The sequence below is a fragment of the Haliotis asinina genome, chromosome 12 (genome assembly GCF_037392515.1).
Source record: "Haliotis asinina isolate JCU_RB_2024 chromosome 12, JCU_Hal_asi_v2, whole genome shotgun sequence".
In the NCBI taxonomy this organism is placed as follows: Eukaryota; Metazoa; Mollusca; class Gastropoda; order Lepetellida; family Haliotidae; genus Haliotis; species Haliotis asinina.
Genome location: NC_090291.1, coordinates 47,145,735 through 47,164,346, shown reverse-complemented (window position 1 = coordinate 47,164,346; position 18,612 = coordinate 47,145,735). Strand labels below are relative to the sequence as shown.

Below are 18,612 nucleotides of genomic sequence, written 5' to 3'. Positions count from 1 at the left end.
TCAACGCAGAGGCATAAGCTGTGGAATCTTTTGAAATCTTTAAAACACTCAAGGTCTGCGTATGAAAAATGAATAAACATTTATGTAGAATGAGGAGTGTCGTAGAAATAAGGGTTATCACGCGAGTGTGTTTTTGGGTGGTTTATATCCTGCATTGGGAATAAACATTGTATTTAACGAGCTAAATACATAGTGTTTATTATTGTGATATTAACCGTCCGAAAACATAAGAGTGTGATAACCTATTTATCATATGTCAGTCTTGCTTTAAAATTTTTTAAAATGTGATTTCATTTGCCACAGACCATGAAACTAAACTTCCAGAGATGTGCCCGCATATCTATGACGTCACAAATATGTGCGTTGTAATACGTGACGTCACAAGCTCGGTGACACAGTTTTGTACTGATCACTCATTTGACAGCGTTACGTTATGTAGTTTCCAGTCAGCTTTTGTGTAAAAGAGCGTATTGTTTTGTTTGAGTGGCATATTTAGAAGTTCGTAGCCAGAATAGAATAAGTGGATATGGATGACAACTTCTTTAATACTAGAACACGACGTTTCGATACAGGTTCTTGTATCGTTTTCAAGTGTAAATGTCAACAAATATTAACTTAGTTTGAAAAATGACCAAAAAAACGTGTGGAATTTGGTAAGATTTCTGTTAAACTTTTGCACAACAAATATAATGTTCGCAAGGCATTTTGCAAGCGCACTTGTCAACTGACAAAGTGTCAAACAGTTCATTCGAGATTTTCCTGGCTGCTGTCCGAGTCAATGATTGTAAGACGCCTGCGTTTCGGTGCTGGTGATGTTTTAGCTGGGACAATGTTTACAGTTCTTAACCACGAACGTCAATCTGGACACGATCGCCGACAGATGGACATGACGCCATGTTTGTTTATAGTGTGAAAATAGTCCCTAAAATTTGCATATGACCTCTCTAATTTGCATCGGTACCCGTATATGACCCCAACGGAAACCGAAAATATCCGTTGGCTCTATCCTGCCGACACCCACTGAATAATAAATAATTCAATTTCCAAAACTGTTATCAGCTAGTTTGGAGTGAAACGAGGGTGCATTTTAAGACCGATTCTATTTACCTTTCCATGTATGAATGAGCTATTTAGATTGATGAGACCTGAAATTATGATAAACAGATTCACACCAATGTAACTCAGCTATATTTGAAGACAAAATAATTTGATGTCTCTAGATGTTGTTCTTCTAATCTTTTTGTTGAAACGGGACGTTATGTAAACATGAGCGGGGACCAAAGAATGTGCAATGTTTGTAACTTAAATTTACTTGAAGATGACTATTGGTGGAATATTGCTAAAGTGACTTAAAACCAAACTCACTCACTACGACTAATACTTGACAATTCAACACAAACACAAGCACCGATTTCCAGGAGCAAAGGCAGATGACAGCAGACCAGCAGTATTTCCAGCTATCTGATGCTGGGTACCCGAGCGGGATTTATATTAAATGCTGCTGATGCAAATGGATGTGGCACTGAGCGCCAGACAATTGAGTGTCGGTGACAGGAGGCGGCTTGGTATTCTTGCTTCTAAAAACAAACGAAGTTTAGAAAATTTCAGGATGGCTATGATTGATAGAGGAACTGTGGCTGTCTGTAAGAAGACAATTGGAACTGAGCTGCATGCAATGGGTTGGCAAAAAAAGGTCGAGGTATTACATCACCGATCATGAAACCTGGACAAAAGGAGCGAAAGTTGAACTTTCTTTTACAACATAGAAATATTACCTGGGACAATGTGATTTTCTCAAATGAAAGTTCTGTGCGACTGTTTCCTGATACACTGAAATTGTGGAACAAGCCACCAGAAAAACCTGTGCAACAGCCCCCAAAGTACAGTCCGAAAATTAACGTTTGGGGTGGCATATCTGTGTTAGGGTCAACGCCCCTCCCTGTATTTGAAGGAAAAGTAATATTCAGATACAAATGACGCCCTAATTACCTATTTCTTTCTATTGCTTTGAGATAATTTAAAGCCAACTTGACCCCTTGAATATCCGGGTTACAGTTGATCTTCAGTAACCCAGGCTTGTTGTAAGAGTCGACCGACAGGATCCGGTGGTCAGACTCGGTGACTTGGTTCACACATGTCATCGTATCAGAATCGTGCAGACTGATGCTCATGCTCTTGATCACTGACTTGTCTGCTGCAAGTGTACAGACCGCTGCCACCTGGAATACTGCTGAGTGCGTTGCAAATTTAAACTCAAAGCAGTAGCTAAACGACAAGATATTGACGTGACGTGAAAACATGATGATAAGCTTGACGACAGTATTGAAAACGTAACTAAGTATGTCAATATATTTATACAAATCACTGCACAGGTAATACAGAATAGGCGGACATTTTCACAGCTCTTAGTTCACGAGGAATGGCGTGTCAAGACACGCATGCCCTGTACGGAGTCCACTCTCGTCTGTTCCAAGAAGCTTCGTCCTCAGCATGTGGCCACACTGCATGTTGATCTTCACTTCATTGGCGGATCTGACAAAACAGAAACCGTCAGAAACCACAGAACCTGATCACATCAAAACACTCTTGTTGAGGTCATTCAGGCACAACATAATTCACTCATCATAATCAGACGCAGAACACCAGTATACCATCAGTATACCATCTATCGCCGAACTTTCTAAGAATGTGAAACCCAAAGTGTAACATATACATCCGTTGGTTAATATAACACAAAAGGCACTCTTGACATGAGGGAGTATACTTACCCGATGAATACTCCATAGATCCCAATTTCACTGATCACATCAGACAGGGCAAAAGGTGTCCCCGGTGTGACGAGATAGTTCTTATTTGCCTTCGGGAATATCCTTTCCATCAGGGTGTAGGCATTCCTCTCCTTGGAATTATGGTGTCTCTCCAGAAACGTTCTGATGTCGTTTCCGTACAGATTATGTCCTGACAGGAAAAAGAAGACGTCAAGATGGACTGTTTTCCGTCTCAGTAACAAATGCAATGGCACTACTCGTTTGATTTCTTGATTCAACCTGACAAGCCTGTTGGTGGTATGAGGTGGGGTAGTGGTCGGCATTTGGACACACAACACATCTATTCTGTTGGTTTTCAGGTGTCATAAATATCAACGTACGTATTTTGTGAAACGATAGACTCCTCTGCAGTATGAATATAAGCCACAAAGCCCTTTCAAACAATGGAGTCTGGATCAGGCAATCCAGTGATTGTCTAGATCAGCATGTAGGCACTATCTAATATATGAAGTAGAACACTCACCTCCCCCTTCTCTCTGTGGTTTGAGAACATACATGTGTGGGTCATTCCTCCCCAACTCCACTCCCTTGTCCCCCTCTGGACCCTAAATATCACATATTGACACCTGTTTCAAACAAAGTTTGACACTAATCATACTAGATATCGCCTACTGATATTCTTGTTACATACACATGACACACCTCAGTTCCGCACAGTTACTGGGGCTTCATAGAAAGAGTAATTAACTTGACACAACTGGAAGCACGTCTTCAAAGCACAAAATGTGATGACATTGGCAAGCATTTCTGACTCGCCTCTATAGATGAGATATTGAAATGCTAATATGGACACAATCATAGTAAAGCTGTTTCAACGTGTTGCCTGCTTTTTAAGGCTCCCTGCGTGACAATCCGTTTTCAGGTAAAGTTAATTGTGTGGCACTGTTCGGTAAACTTTATTGTATCGCTATCATTTACCACGTAAAGGACTCACCAGATCTAAACTGTATTGCTTCACAAATGTAGCTCGGATTCTCCTCACTGCAGCTGGGTCTTTGATGAATTGTTCCACTGACCCAGGTAGGGTTAACTCTTGTTGGATTTTCTTTAACCCAGCTAGATGATATTGGATGGAGGGACATTTGACAGCCAATGAACGTTCAAGTTTTAGTCTTGCATCCCATTCCTAAAAAAGTAGCCAGTCACTGATATACGAGCCATTCAGGTACTACCTGTCTAAGTAGGGATAGAGTTCACTTTTTGTCATAACCAATATAAAATCAGAGATTTACGAGTCATTCAGTAAAACCAGTACATTCAGGCTCAAGCAGGAGGGGATGATTGATTTGTATCATGTGTTATTTATTCTTGCCAAAAGAAATAATAAAAATCAGCATTATATAGTTTCTCTAATTCCGGTAGTCTTTAAATGACAAAACCTGGCCCAGACAATGCTAAAACTCGGCGTTATCCTCATTCCTCATTCCTTATTCCTCATTCCAAGGGTAAACCATGCGCGTAGTGAAAATAAAACAACTATAGAAACACTACTTGGATAAGAACTGTCTGAGGTATACATGGAAATGATGTTTGTTTTAGAAGTAGATTCACAACATTTAAGAACGATGCACAGTGTTGGAGAAATTCTAGGCCCACTTTCACAAAGGTCTCGTAAACATAAGATCTGTGACGTTTCTTGTAGTAGTCGTACCTCCTGGCTGTGTGATACTTACGACAGTGATAGTGCTACGATGCTTTGTGAAACGGGCCCTGATCCGTACCCACCACTCAAACACTCATTCACATATACATAATGTGAAGGTAGATATTTCCACTTTGAACTACGACTTCCATACACACATAAGTGAGCGTATGCATACCTTATGTGTAGGAAAATCATCTGGTGCGTAACCAGCTCGCAGATACACAACGGCCACTTCATCTCCGTCACTAGAGAAAGAAATACATGCGTTTGTAATTGCCTCAGTCCATAGCAATCTACATCTAGGGTATACAGTACCCAGGGTAAAGAAATATGAATTATGTTTTACAGATGAACATGAAAATGCATCAGAGAGAGTTCGGGTGATCCTTGTATAGTTAGACTGGTAAGTTCCATCATCAAGTGAGGGTCCAAAAGTGACAGAATCCTCAATGATATCAAGATTGCCTTTATCATAAAAGGACAAGATCGGTTTTGTTGGCTGGAATTGTTATAAAACTGTTTGTGGACCGATTACAAACAAGTTCAAAAGCAATGGTTTTCCACAACGCCCTGGACAAGTTCAGTGTCGTTCCATGTATGTAGGTATTACTGGGGTTTTGTTTAATGTGGTGGCTTTCGGATCCGAATCCTGGAATACTGACAAACAGTTATTCAAGTGTAAAGTTTCAGTAATGTCCTGTAATCTCTGAAACACATTTTATGTCAACCGGCTGTGAATACTTACAAAAGATATCACTGAGGTAGTTTGCTAATATGAAGGTGAGGTGCACACATTGTGTAGCAGATTCTTGTAATATTGTGCTCAAAAGCGTCGTAATGTCTGATGAAGACATTTTGGTTTGTTTGGGGTTTTTTTGTGATGACGTACACCAGCAGTCTCTTATCTTCTGTCAAGGAGGCGCCGTTGTAGATGTCCAGGTAAGTACGACGCAGAACCCGAACGCCGGGGTTCAGAGAGAAGACCTTGAACTCCAGGTGTCGTTGATCAAATATGTTTGACTCTGTCTCACGCACCACAAAGAGTATGACAGCCCTGAGAAATTAACATCGAAATGACTAAAGGCACAAGTAGCATTTTACAAAGGTTTCAGAGGAAATCCCTGCTTTTTTCTAGAAGCAATTCATATTATTGCGCCCTTCCTTCCTTCCTTCATTCATTCTTTCGTTCGTTCCCTGTGGAATATCATGATACATTTTGACTTTTATTGCTGAGGTGATATCGCACAACAAAGGGTTTGTCAGCCCTGGAAACATGTAAGAGACTTAAATCACTAGAAGCATTTCATTAAGGTTCAGTGTTGTGAATACTTATTCGATGCAATAAAGCAACCCTAATGATAATTCTCGTCATCAAAGTATTGTTATCCATGCCAAATTTTAACAAGATGTTCCTCATATTCGCCATTTTGAGCACTTACCGTTTCCGCCGATACAACCCCCAGGCCTTCAGTAAACCCCAAGCTGTTCCCAGAGAAGCGTTGTTATTCAGGACCTTGTGGAGACACTTCCATTACTACTTGCATTAGAAATCAGTCCTTTTCAGTCTTACATGGTTTGATATAATGTATGTTAGTATTCATTAAGCTTATATTAATTGAAAATGGAGATTCGTGGTGGAAATCATGCCAGTCTTGTCCACTTTATCCAGATCAACATATGTGTGTCGTACTCACCTCCTCTTTATCGTAATACTTCCCTATCATGTCAAGGGTAAACCTGCAACACAAAGTCATGTAAACAGTGATGTGAGTTTACTGTGAAGCTTTGGATTATCACACCTGAAAGGGGGATTAAGAAAAAGGTATAGGCACATAAAGATAATAGTATTGCCCCTTTCGGGTTAATGAGTGAGCGTCGAGCGCTAAACTGATTTGACGATATTTTGAATCTTTGGGTATCACAGCGGAAACACAAAATGATGCTGGACATTCTGCCTGTGACAGTGCAGAATCGACCAAGAGCTGGGCGACGAAGAAACAACATTAAAACTTTGAACACAACGGACATATGAAGTATATAAATGCACTGATACATGAATGGCATGTTTCAAACTTGTCAAATTATACTTTTTATTTGTTGAAACTTTGCACTTTCAGAACACTATTACCGGGATCATCAATACAGAGCGACAGCCAACACGTTAATAAGCATTTGAAAAGGGTTTACATTTAGAGAACTACTTGGAAGAGAACTTTTGAGGCAACGATTTCAGGAAACACTCAAAGTGTCAGAAACCTAACCCTCAGATTGTAATTGACAGAAGGCTAACTACACGACAGGATTGCCGATATACAAAACGCTCTTAGTGCTAAGGTGGTCGTGACTCCAATACCTTTACACAGACATACGGCAGGCGTAAGACTCTCGTTGACATATACAACGAGATCCTTGTACATCGAGATCCCAAACTCCAGGCGAGCGATATTTCCATATGGTCACAACAAAGCTGATATTTTTCCTTTCTCTCACATCCCCCATGACAACAGAGGTAGCCTAGGATGGCGTTCGTCAGACTAAGACCTACCTGTGCAGAAGAACTAACAATGATCCAAGGCTGCTTGCACCAGCTGCTATTGTGTTGATCTCAACTTGTTTAATCTGTATATGGTCAGGGTCCAGTGCATCTATCATGAAGTCGTTCCTGAACAATCCCAATGACAGTGGCTGAAAACAGAAAATATTTTTAACTTCAGCTGGTTTTCTCAATGGCTGATAAAGGGAGGTAAACGATCTGAAACTTACTCATGAACTTACTAACCTGAGTGTATCCCTCCTCCCTCACTTGTGTGTAAATCTTCCACAACCCTTGTGTAAACTCATCAACCTCCAAAACACTGAAATGAGGGATCGAGACACAGGATTACAGAGACGACATGATAATGATAATAATAATTCACTTATATAGCGCCTAATATATCACTGGACGCTGTAATCAGAATCTGATTATTATTGCCCCGGATAACCCAAGATGCCCCATAGGCGTTAGAAGGATACAGTCGCAGAACTTATCTTACCGGGTAACCATTTTCTGCTGGGTGAACTGAACAAACTCTGGAAGACAATTCTGAGCAAACTCACTTGCCTAAGGTGAGAGCACGTGTATCGCATGTGCTTCGTCGTGGGGCAGGACTTAAGTCCTAGAAACTCTCAGGAGTCCAGTGTTAAATTCCTCTACGAAAGCACCCAGTGATAGTGATAACTATTACGACAGCATAGGGTATCCCCATTTACTCATTTTCACATTACAAAGTGCATTTTCTGCTGAAGACGGAAGACATGGTTCAAGGATAATTTTCAGTTGATCGACATATAGTATGGTTCTTTCTTTACTTAGTACAATAATTATTTAGATGTGAAATTATGTCAAGTGCAAATTGTTAGTTGTTTTATCAAGCTTCGAAGGATGCCAGATAAATCTCGTATTATCAAAGTCGGTGTTTCTCTTTAACAATAATATGGTATCTATCTGCATTTCCCCTTTTAGCATGAGAACGTACTTATGAAAGGAGAAAGGGATTCGTTAAGCGTATACATGGCTTTATGGCTACATTGACGCATTTCACTGTGCACGTGTGGTTCATGACAATAGTTTTGAAAGACAATGATTGTCGCAAAATAACGATTTACCCAAAAAATACCATGAAAAGTAATAACAACATTTTATAGAAATGTCAAGCTAACCCTGTAATGATTTTTGTTCTAATAAGTAATACTGATTTTTACGGGATCAAAAAACAGAAAATGGAAAACAGCTGAGTAGAAATTACTTAGGGGCTCAGAGAGATTGCCCGAAATTTTATAGCTCGACTAGTAGTTTCTGATGTGACGAAATATAATAATCTCTAACCAGATATGGAATAATAATATTCTATTCGTACTTTTTAAGTGAGTTTTCCAGGAAGTTGTGGTCATGTGCAACTTTATGGATGAGTGTGTTGAAATCAAGCATGCAGTCCACCGCCTCCTGGAAGCAAGTCCGGGGCACCACGCTGGGAAACAGGGTAAATGGGAAATGCTGAGCCAGCATTGTACCATTTTGTCCTTGCTGTTCAGACTGCATACAGATTCCTGTCAGTTTGAGAGAAAGCGATTTGCATATCCTAGGAGACTAAATATTCAAAACATATGTAAACATATGAACTAGGTCCTTGAAATAATAAAATAGAAGAATGTTTTAAGAAATTGTTACCTGAATGATCAGCTGTGTGCATAAGCGCTAACTGTCCCATTGTTCAGGTAGATGGAATAATGTCATTGTAGACAGCTGACCAGTCCCAGCGTCCTTCACGGCCGAGGGACTACATAGCAGCACGATGTCTTGATTAGATTGTTGACGCGAAACATTTATCTCTCCGAATCAGTGCCCCTTTAAGCGTGAGGTGTTAGACTAGGAAACAATGCTCTGTTATATTGCGTTGGAAACGTTTTTCTCAACGCTGTGAACGACGTAAATTCACAGCACCTCTGAATCATAACCGTACCTTTTGTCAGGGCAAACGCCCTTGCCTTGTCCAACACTTCATTAAGTCGTTTCTCGTCCACATGAAATTTGCTCCCCAAACAATCGGCCATTGCTGTCTTGCTCTACTGGTTATCTTGTAACTGGGGGAAAATGGAACTATAGTGTGCTTAAACATTTCTTCATAATTACGCCATGTTCTCGTCACGACATGCTTGTAATATTGCCGTTGTGACGCTGATTATTAACTCACTCACTCACTCACTCACTCACATCAAACTGGAAATGGATATGGTACACTGATGACTTTCAATGGATCATTTCTGAGATTACATCGTTTATAATGAACAACCAGTAAAGTACATAGATAATCATTTCCTTACGCAGCACCTACCTTATGACAGTTTTGAAATGACCAGAATTTGACACGGGTAGAATTTGTACCTGAATAGACCAAAATGTTTCCTTGTCCACAAGAAACCTGTCCCCAAGCAATCCACCATTCTGTCTTGCTCCGTGGCTATTATTGTGGTGTGGTGAATGTCTTGGTTTAGATATGATAAATAACTTCATACAATGTTTGAAGTAGCTATGAAAGGCGACTGTTTTTGTCGTAAGAGGCGACTAATGGGATCGGGTGGTCAGGCTCGCTGACGTGGTTGACACGTCATCGGTTCCCATTTGCGCAGATAGATGTTCATGTTGTTGATCACTGGATTGTCTGGTCAACACTCGATTATTTACAGACCACCGCCATATAGGTGGAATATTGCTGAATGCGGCGTAAAACAAAACTCACTCACTCATTTGATTTAGCTAAACATTTCATAACAGTTCGAACAGAACACGAGTGTATTCTCAGATTTCACGCAACTGATACACAAATGATGCCCGATACAATTCCATAGTATTTAAGAAATACAGCTCAATCTACCACCAAGTAGAGTGGAATAAAGCAGACTTTCCCCATGAACTATTAAAACGTTAAAGCACTCGGCCGTAAGCGTCCTTATGCTTTGACTGCCATAGATCAAGGAGAGAGTGTGCTTTAGTACACTATACATGGTGGTGGTGCGTATTGTATATATTTTCTATGAGGCCAAGTATAATACTTACCGACTATAAATCTAAGGGACATCAAACAGAAAAGAGACGGTGTCGGTGACCTGAATTAACAATCCTCGCTCACAGCTAACTGACGCGTTTACCTCATACGTAAAAGCTCTAGTAACCAGAAAAACAAACGATAATCAGTTTGATGACGGTTTACGTTCGGTTTACATACTTTCGTCAAATTATGTTAATTGCATCTATGATTAATATGGTGCAAAATGAAAGTCCTGAATGCACTCGCATCAGATAGCACAAAGCATCGTTGATAACCTCGGACATGAAATCAGCCTTATAAGATTATATGATCAGAAATCCCGACCATTCAATAAATTGGGGTTACACTGACCTTTTGGTCGTCAACATCAGAAATTCGGTGCAAAGGAAAACTGACCGAGGCCATCTGGATCCACCGTTCCAAGCCTGATATTAACAGAGATCAGGGTGTTTTCCTACCCAATGCGTGGTGCACAGAATATGTTTTCAATGTATTCTCCATGTTTCCCTTAATCACTGTACTGTTTTCATACGTTGCTTCCAATCAGTCCAGTCACGTATATCCAACCCTTCGCGCTGCATAAACACTCTGTACATCCAATGCATAAACATACCACTTAATCTCTTCGCACTCTGCATATCAAAACATATCACTTAATCCGCTTGACCTCTGTGCATCTCAGTCTGTAATACTATCTCACTGGGTTCCTATTTATACTACATATTTTGCTTGTTATCATGTTATGCCATTCACCCGAAGAAGGAGCAAGAAGTACCCCGGAAACGGTGTGTTGTAAGAAGTTGTAAATCCCTACCATTTGTTGTCATATAGGAAGCGCCTGTAAAATTACAAATACAGGTGGCAGTTGACAGCAGAGTCAATGACTGTCTACAGCAAACTTCAACATGCGAAGTAATCATGGTGACAGAAACTTATTTCACAATTTAAATGCAAGGCACTTTACACACAGTACAACATATCGGAATATTTCAGACGGGAAGCGCCTGTAAAATAAATACAGATGGCAGTTGACAATTGAGAGAATGACTCACAATAGCAACTTTCAACATATGAAGTAATCATGGTGATAGAAACTTATTTTCGCAATTTAAATGCAAGAAATGTGTACTCCCCTGGATTAATTGCTATTTCATTATGCAGTCAGCAGCAGTCGTTTAAACTTATCGAGAGGTGGAAATTCCCAGGAAATATTTTGGAATAAGATGAGGACGGTTAATGCCTTTGATCTCATCAACAATAAATCATCCTAAACAACTAAAAAAGAACAGTTCTGACTCTGTCCTCACATGGCAGATTGCTTTGAATGGGGTGTTTACTCCGCAAGACACAATTTGAATTATTCGACGGTGGCATCAATGTAATGGCTCTTGTGGCTGTCCATAGAAAGAAGGGAGAGTTTCGGGGTTTTGGTCAATGATCTGCCATTAGAAACAAAGAGTTTCATATTTTGGTAGACTTTTGTATTTTTGGAACATGCACAATATGTGTTCAGATCTCCATAACTTCGAAAATGTGACCCTCAATGCAAATGCACAAGACCGCAGTAAATCTGACCCATCAACGTTCTTCGATCCCACGAAGTCAAGAGTTGTCTGTCCAGCATTATCAATATAACATGGAGTTCCATCCATATCAAACAGTGTACTTTTACCTAGCAGGGCAGCTAAATGCTGAACGCCATGAAGATGGCCATAGCTCAACATTCTTCGGATCTTCGTGTAACCTTTGTCTTGTTGCCCATGGTGAGTTATCTTCCTGAACGAGATGTCATGCCTTTCGTGGAAGTGAATTTAAATCAGTGAATACTAAACCTGTGTGTTAACTGGAACAGCATTAGCCATTCCCAAATATAACACGTTACATTTACCACTTTCCAAATGGTACTGTTTAATCACAGCTTTCAGCCGTGCCAATTAACACTTATGTATACAAAGACTACCTGTTGTCCGACTTTCATTTCTGTGGACTTTGTTTTGTCCGACTTTCATTTTTGTCCCGGGTGGGACTCAACTCAGAAAAGTTCTAGAATTTGTACTCTACTAAGAAAGTGTAATCCCAAATATAACATATGTTACATTGCTGCTGTGTTCGCCAGCCCTAAGCAAATATCACCATTGTTTTTTACGTTGTTGATCGTGGCATGTTTTCCTCTTGAACAACGGGGACAAGTCGATGTATGAGCCGCCTTTGAGTGACAGTATCTCGCTATGTCCAAATATACGGTGTTAATGCGGCTCACCGACTACCCAGAATCCCTGTGCATCTGACTTCCTGCTTGCTTTGGAATAAGGCTCAGTGTGCTCCGCGCTGCGGCCCGTGCAACATGCTCACAGTGAGGTGGTATTTCATGGATGTCAATTCATTCGAGCTTGCTGGCTATCAGACGCTTCATACGATTGAGTTCAAAACCTGCTGCGTAGACACTTGCCAAAGGTTACACTGTCGGCACAAATCTCAGTTCGATGACGGGCTTGCTGCTGTCTTCCAGCAATGCAAGAAGTTTGGCTGTGTAAAGCTTGGGGTACCCGCACAGACAGAGCTCTCTCGCTTGATATTTCAACTGTGTCTCTGTAAGGAGTTCAACGTGTTTAATGTCGAGTGAGTCCATTATCCTGGCTTTCCTCGTGCAGGCTCTCGTGCTAATGCATTTGATTTGTCTGACCCTCATTGTGCATGTACTGTGTAAGAATGAATGTTCATCAGGTTGATGTAACTTCTAACAGGTTGCATGCACATGTAAAGTAAAATTAATTAATTATTTTGTTGAGCCACTAGCATTCATGCATGTAATCTTGTGAAGGTCCGGGGTAGAATAGACCGTCATAAAAGGCGACTATGCTTGTCGTATGAGGAGACTAACGGGATCGGAGGATCACTCGCTCATTCACTTGTTCTAGCTCAAGATGGGATTACGTAACATGCATGGCATCATCGTGGCCATTTGCTCTCAACTCCAGAACAAGGGCAATAAGAGTTACCCCCTTACACTACCTTGCACTAAAATAGCACTGGGACCCTGTTGAGGAGAGAGGTTCATTTAGGGTTGTACAGTTTTGAGTAGACTAGCTGATACAAACTGACGATCATCACGGTTGCGGTTATGGCCAGAACAAAAAAATAGACAATGATTTTTTTCTGATTCAGCGAAGACGTGTAATACTCAGATAAGGTGGGCTTATCTCCCAGGGGGGGCCAGTCTAGTTCCCGAAGTCTAGTGTCGAAGTAATATTCTTTCTTGTCATCCTCGACGTTTTCAAACGTGCGCTCGGCATGCCAGACTTCTTGCCGGAGTTGGTCGGCAATGGAATTCATACTTTACGTGCGTTGTGATGGTAGTGTTGGTGATGGTAGTGATGGTGCTGGCGGTGGTAGTATTGGTGATGATGGTTGTGCCAGCGGTGGTGCTGCTGGTAGTGGTGGTGCTGGTAGTGGTGGTGATGGCTGCTTCTGAGTTGGTGTTTTGAATTTGTATATCAGTGCACTGATGGCTTGCAGCTGCTACGGCATTATTCGCAACCCATTTTTCTGTTTTTGCGGCTAACCTGTTTCTTTTACCAGCAGCTACTCTTTGAGGATTTTTCTTCAGTACGTTATCAATCACTGGCTGCAACTGATCCACCGCCTCCTCAGTTGCCATCTGTTGTTGTCCGTCGAGGGGAGATAACATCTTTATATTTTTATTATTTAAATCTTTAAATGTTTTACCATGATGGTCGCTGCGTTCAGCGGACCCAGGAAATGCTGCACCAGTGGTACCGCACACAGTTGATGCAGCCCAAAGTCGAGCAGAGTGCAAAACCGGTTTCCGTACACTTCAGGAACGGTTTAGACCCATTTTGATATTTGATCGAGATTGGTTTCAGTGTAGTCATATCCCACTTGCAAAGGATTTGCCTAGTGTCATATTACCGGTCATGAGAAAACGTCCAAAAGAAACTTCACAACTTTCAAAGGTGAAAATTGTGAGATTTGAAAAACGACCCAAACCAAAATTATTGCAAAACGCATAAACCAAACGCAATAATGTTGTATGCAGAGTATAATTAGCGTGCACTGCATGTTTTTATTTTTTTTTATTTTTTATTTTTTTGTTTGTTTGTTCAAACTTCAAAACCGTGTAAGGTAGCTGCAGTCACAAAAGTACGTGCATTAAGGATATAAAAGTGATCCCGGGAGCATGTCAGATATCCATTGTGTGAAAAGCCACCATAGACATGCCACATCTGACAGCAGAAGAACGCAGTCAAGCCCTGGGGATATACAGATGGAAGCCACCCATACCCACGTTGCAAGAACGTTTGGTTGTTCGCGTTGCAGTCACCAACTGAATTAGTCCTAGGCCAATTGCGAGAAAAGTCCCCATCTTTTACGATCTCTCAGCTGCAGTAAACGTGTTATTCAGTAATTAGTATGACACCTCCCACCCTCCAAAATTCTTGTTGATGTGGAAATAGCTACAGGAAGTATCAGGTTACTAAACACTTACTGGGTTCAGTCTACTGTTGGAACAGTGTGCACATGTTCATAACAAACTGCTTGAGAATTGATCACATTGTCTAATGTATGGTGACACGCACTGGTGCTCAACATGGTCAAGATATGCAGTATGGGTGATAAGGCTGGGTGTATCATGTTACCTGATTTTCATGATATCTGTACATTTGGCCTAGGAGTATGAGTGTAACGTTGGAGACAGACGAGACAGACATCAGACCGACCAAGAACAGGAAGACCGGCACCTGCGCACTTTGCACCTTCGAGATCGCTTCCTGAAAGTGACGTCATCAGTGAGGAATGCCCTGTGTCACGTCATCAGTAGACAAACAGTTGCCAGACGACTCAGAAGCCAAGGAACCAGAGCCTACAGACCATACCGGGGACAACTGCTGACGGTACAACATCGTCTTCACAGATTGAGATGGGCCCGACGTGTTGTCAACGACGCGACTGGCAGAGGATCATCTTCACTGACGAAAGTCGTGTCTGCATGTTCAGGGTTGATGGACGGCAACGTGTTTATTGAAGAAGAGGTGAACGGACAGCAGCTTGTTGTGTGCCGGAGGTGGTTCCTTATAGTGGAGGTGGTGTCATGGTTTGCAGAGATCCTTGGACAAGGGAGGACGCTATTGGTTATCATAAACGGAAACTTGACGACACAGTGGTACATTGACCAGATTCTCCGTCCAACTTCCATTCATGCAACAACAGTCACGTGGTGTCCTTTACCAGCATGACAACGCCAGGTCCCATGTTGGCAGAATCGTCCAAAACTTCCTGGCAGCCAGCAACGTCAACGCTTTGCAGTGGCCTGCACGTTCACCAGACATGTAACCTATAGAACAGCTCTGGATGTCGTGGGATGTTTGACAGCGACTCACCCACCAGCCAACCGACAAGAACCCATCCAGGTCCTACAGGAACAATGGCCACGTATTCCACGTGACGTCATCTGGCGACTGATTTTTTCAGTGCGTCGGAGAGGTTTGGGATGCATCGAGGCGATAGGAGGTCACATACGCTACTAATGTTCCATGCTATTGAGCCTGAAAGACTTTCAGTGTGTTCCAAGTCGTGCTTGAACATTGACCTTTGCAACCCTATCTTGATGCGAACTGTGACAACAATATCACATACTGTATTATTGATATTTTCTGTGTAGGTTACCTTGAAATGTTCATCTTGCCATCTTTATCTCATACACCGGTGTTTTGTAGTTCTCTCGATTTCATTCTCTTAAAATGTGTACTTTGGACGTGAGTTTGTTATATCTGTATACCTATTCAACGTTAATCTGTAACACTGGCCATATACTTCACATCACTGGATTATTTAGTCTCACTTTTGGGCTACCCATATATTTTTCAGCGAATTCAGTTAAAATTCGACTTAGGGGTGACAGTAAGGTTACAGGAATGTTCAGGTTGATAATTCTTGAGTCATTTTTTAGTTTCTTCTTTGGGATTTAATGTAGCTTTTCTTTTAAAAAAAAAAGGAAAATGCATTTTAATTGCAAATTCGATAAAACAAATTAATTATTAAACCATTTTCAGAATTATGTATTGAGCACGTGGTAATAATGATGTCAGAATATGTCAATACCACATATGTTTTTCTTTTTCTGAATCAAGGAGATTAAATTCTTTGAAATAGATAAGCAAAAACAAATACAGTAATACAATGTATGAGTACTTCACTGATATTAAATAGCATCGTAATCAAACTGGAATAGTGTTATTGTTCCTGCTCGAAGTAGTTCGGATGTTCCTACGCCAATATGAAATCCTTCGTGAGGGGCACGAGTCGCTACTCGGCTTGTCCCGGAATAACACGAGTTGGTCACAAATGACAGATATTGTGAGCACTTTATTGCATTTTTTTGGTGTTTGAAGAACTCGATTACCCATCATTTTTTAATGACAATGTTATAGTGACCATAACATTACACACCATGCTCATAATAGAAGCTTAGCTTGTAGATTCCCCCTCAGAAGAACTGGGAATTTTGAACGGGTTAACAGTACGGCGGAGTGATGACCTTAAACATCAACATTGCCATATTTACGTACTACAAGGATTAATCCTAGATCTAACTTCATTTGCATAGAGATCTTAACTTTACCTGCCCTAAGTATATCAATCGAAGACTATCAGAACACCAGTTAAGAATTATTTTCTAAACTGATATAGGGTAGGACTGTATCTGGTCATGGACGAAGCGGTCAAAAAACTGGAAACCAAGAACAGATTTCGTTTGCAACAAAGAAGCGAAGTCAAATTACTGGAAAAAGAATGTGACGTGCGACTAGGATTGCACAAAAACTATCACAGAGCAATGAATGCCGTCGATATAGACAACCAGCATGGGACTCGGTGTCGTTGGCGTCAGCTTATTGTTGACTATGATGGCTGCAGTCATTCTCGGGTTAGAAACAGCAGCACTACAAGATTAGGATTTTAGCTGAAGTCATGTTGAACACGAACGAGGATGATACATCAATAGCGTTCGCCGATAACAAGATCACAGAGGAAGAGTTCCGTTTGGAACTCGCCAAATGCCAGAAAATTAAACAAGAGACTCGAACCAAGTCTCGCAAGACAAGCGACATCGACGAACAGGAGGCGACAGGTGCAGCAAGCCTTCCTTTCGGAAACCAGAGAAATTTTAGGAGAATAACGATGAACTGTTTCCTCGAGATCACTGTAAATGTGTAAAATACCCTGTTGGTTTCTTTGTATTTGGTAAAATTGTTAATGCGGTCAGATACCACGTTATGGTTGTTCCCACCTTTCGGGAAAGTTTGAGCTGGTCCTACGCGAACTGTAAATCCAGTGGTAAAGTCGCGTACATTAATCCAGTTAGTTTTTCTGTCCCCGTCCACGGTTTTCCATCCTCGTCCATGTTTTTCTGTCCACGTCCACGAATGATTCCGCGTAGTGAGAATTCTCGTTTATCTGTGCCTCCAATCTTTGGTTTGCCCAAACAACAATCACAATCTTAAGCACCACTTTACTGGATATTGTGCTTTCCACTTACACCAACCTAGAATGTCTGTCTCTCTCCCTGCTATGACTGATATTTCTTTAGTATGCCTAGGTATGGATACACTGTCCCATGTCACTCCTATAATAAACCTTGGTGTCTTCACTTCTCTTCTTAGTTCATTTTCGTTATGCTTCTAAGAATATGCTATCTCTAATACGGTTTTCACTTATAATTTCATTGGCAGCAAAGGATGTGGTTAGTGACAGGGTTCTAGTCAGCTCAGTGTAGCTATGCACGTCACTTATCGATCACTGCACACCTGGCGAGAGAGAGGCAGCCGGCAGTGCATTGGATCTTCTAGGAATGTTGTCGGTGTAAAACGAGCCGACATGTGTCAGCGATGCGAGATATCAGTCGGTGCTATCTGCTTAGCTTCAGGCAGAACTACGGCAATTAATACGTTGGGTCGTTAGCCTTTCACACAAATGACCCTCGTGCTCACTAAAACGTGAATATTTCTTAAACTAACTCCACCGATTTTCGTGAAATTTTGTATGTGCCTCCGGGACACCTCATGCGTTCATTTAATATCATTTCAAACATATTTCACACGAACAGGGGCAGTGGGTCGTAAGCATATGACTTTTAGGGGACCTGTCATTGAACTGTCACTCCCTATACTGCAGAAACTCTCACCTTTTTGCAAACACCTGTTGTAATTCCATAGTGGTTTATAAACACATGAAACTGATACACTTGCAATCGTTCAACTGACTCTGCTTTCAGCAGTCTCCGCGACAAGTATGCTTATTTGACTATTAATTTTTCCTAAATTTCCTTCGAGATAATAATATCAGTATGTAAGAAAAACAGCGTACTCACATGTATTTGCAACACGTATTCTCATCTGCGTTCACTGAACTCTCATAACCTGAACTGTGACCTCGAAGTGAGTTCCCTGCTGAACTGGGACAACGTGCGTGCATGAATAAACGTGAAATGGGTAGCCAAGAGAGGGCACTACAGATACCTCACATACTTACCAAA

General features: G+C 41.2%; 3 protein-coding genes across 3 annotated transcripts in view; all 3 read right to left on the bottom strand.

The window, feature by feature from the left end:
- Positions 1 to 2,405: 2,405 nt before the first annotated feature.
- LOC137258362 (glutathione synthetase-like) lies at positions 2,406 to 18,467 on the bottom strand. The gene is made up of 13 exons (XM_067796018.1): positions 18,448 to 18,467; positions 8,976 to 9,096; positions 8,373 to 8,562; positions 7,253 to 7,328; positions 7,019 to 7,158; positions 6,168 to 6,210; positions 5,913 to 5,986; positions 5,363 to 5,527; positions 4,649 to 4,718; positions 3,763 to 3,954; positions 3,292 to 3,373; positions 2,769 to 2,958; positions 2,406 to 2,532 (listed from the first exon to the last, which is right to left on the bottom strand). Exons 2-13 carry the CDS (start codon positions 9,064 to 9,066, stop codon positions 2,406 to 2,408), a joined length of 1,440 nt encoding a protein of 479 aa, XP_067652119.1. The 5' UTR covers positions 9,067 to 9,096; positions 18,448 to 18,467.
- The window catches only part of LOC137258357 (calcium-transporting ATPase type 2C member 1-like), a 127,292-nt gene continuing 113,201 nt past the window's right edge, over positions 4,522 to 18,612 (bottom strand). The window contains exon 25 of the transcript XR_010954627.1: positions 4,522 to 4,538. The gene's annotated coding sequence lies outside the window, so the exon portion shown is untranslated. The remainder of the gene's footprint in view (positions 4,539 to 18,612) is intronic.
- LOC137257534 (uncharacterized) lies at positions 12,517 to 13,749 on the bottom strand. Its single transcript, XM_067794860.1, has 3 exons — positions 13,402 to 13,749; positions 13,074 to 13,098; positions 12,517 to 12,650 (listed from the first exon to the last, which is right to left on the bottom strand). Exons 1-3 carry the CDS (start codon positions 13,747 to 13,749, stop codon positions 12,517 to 12,519), a joined length of 507 nt encoding a protein of 168 aa, XP_067650961.1.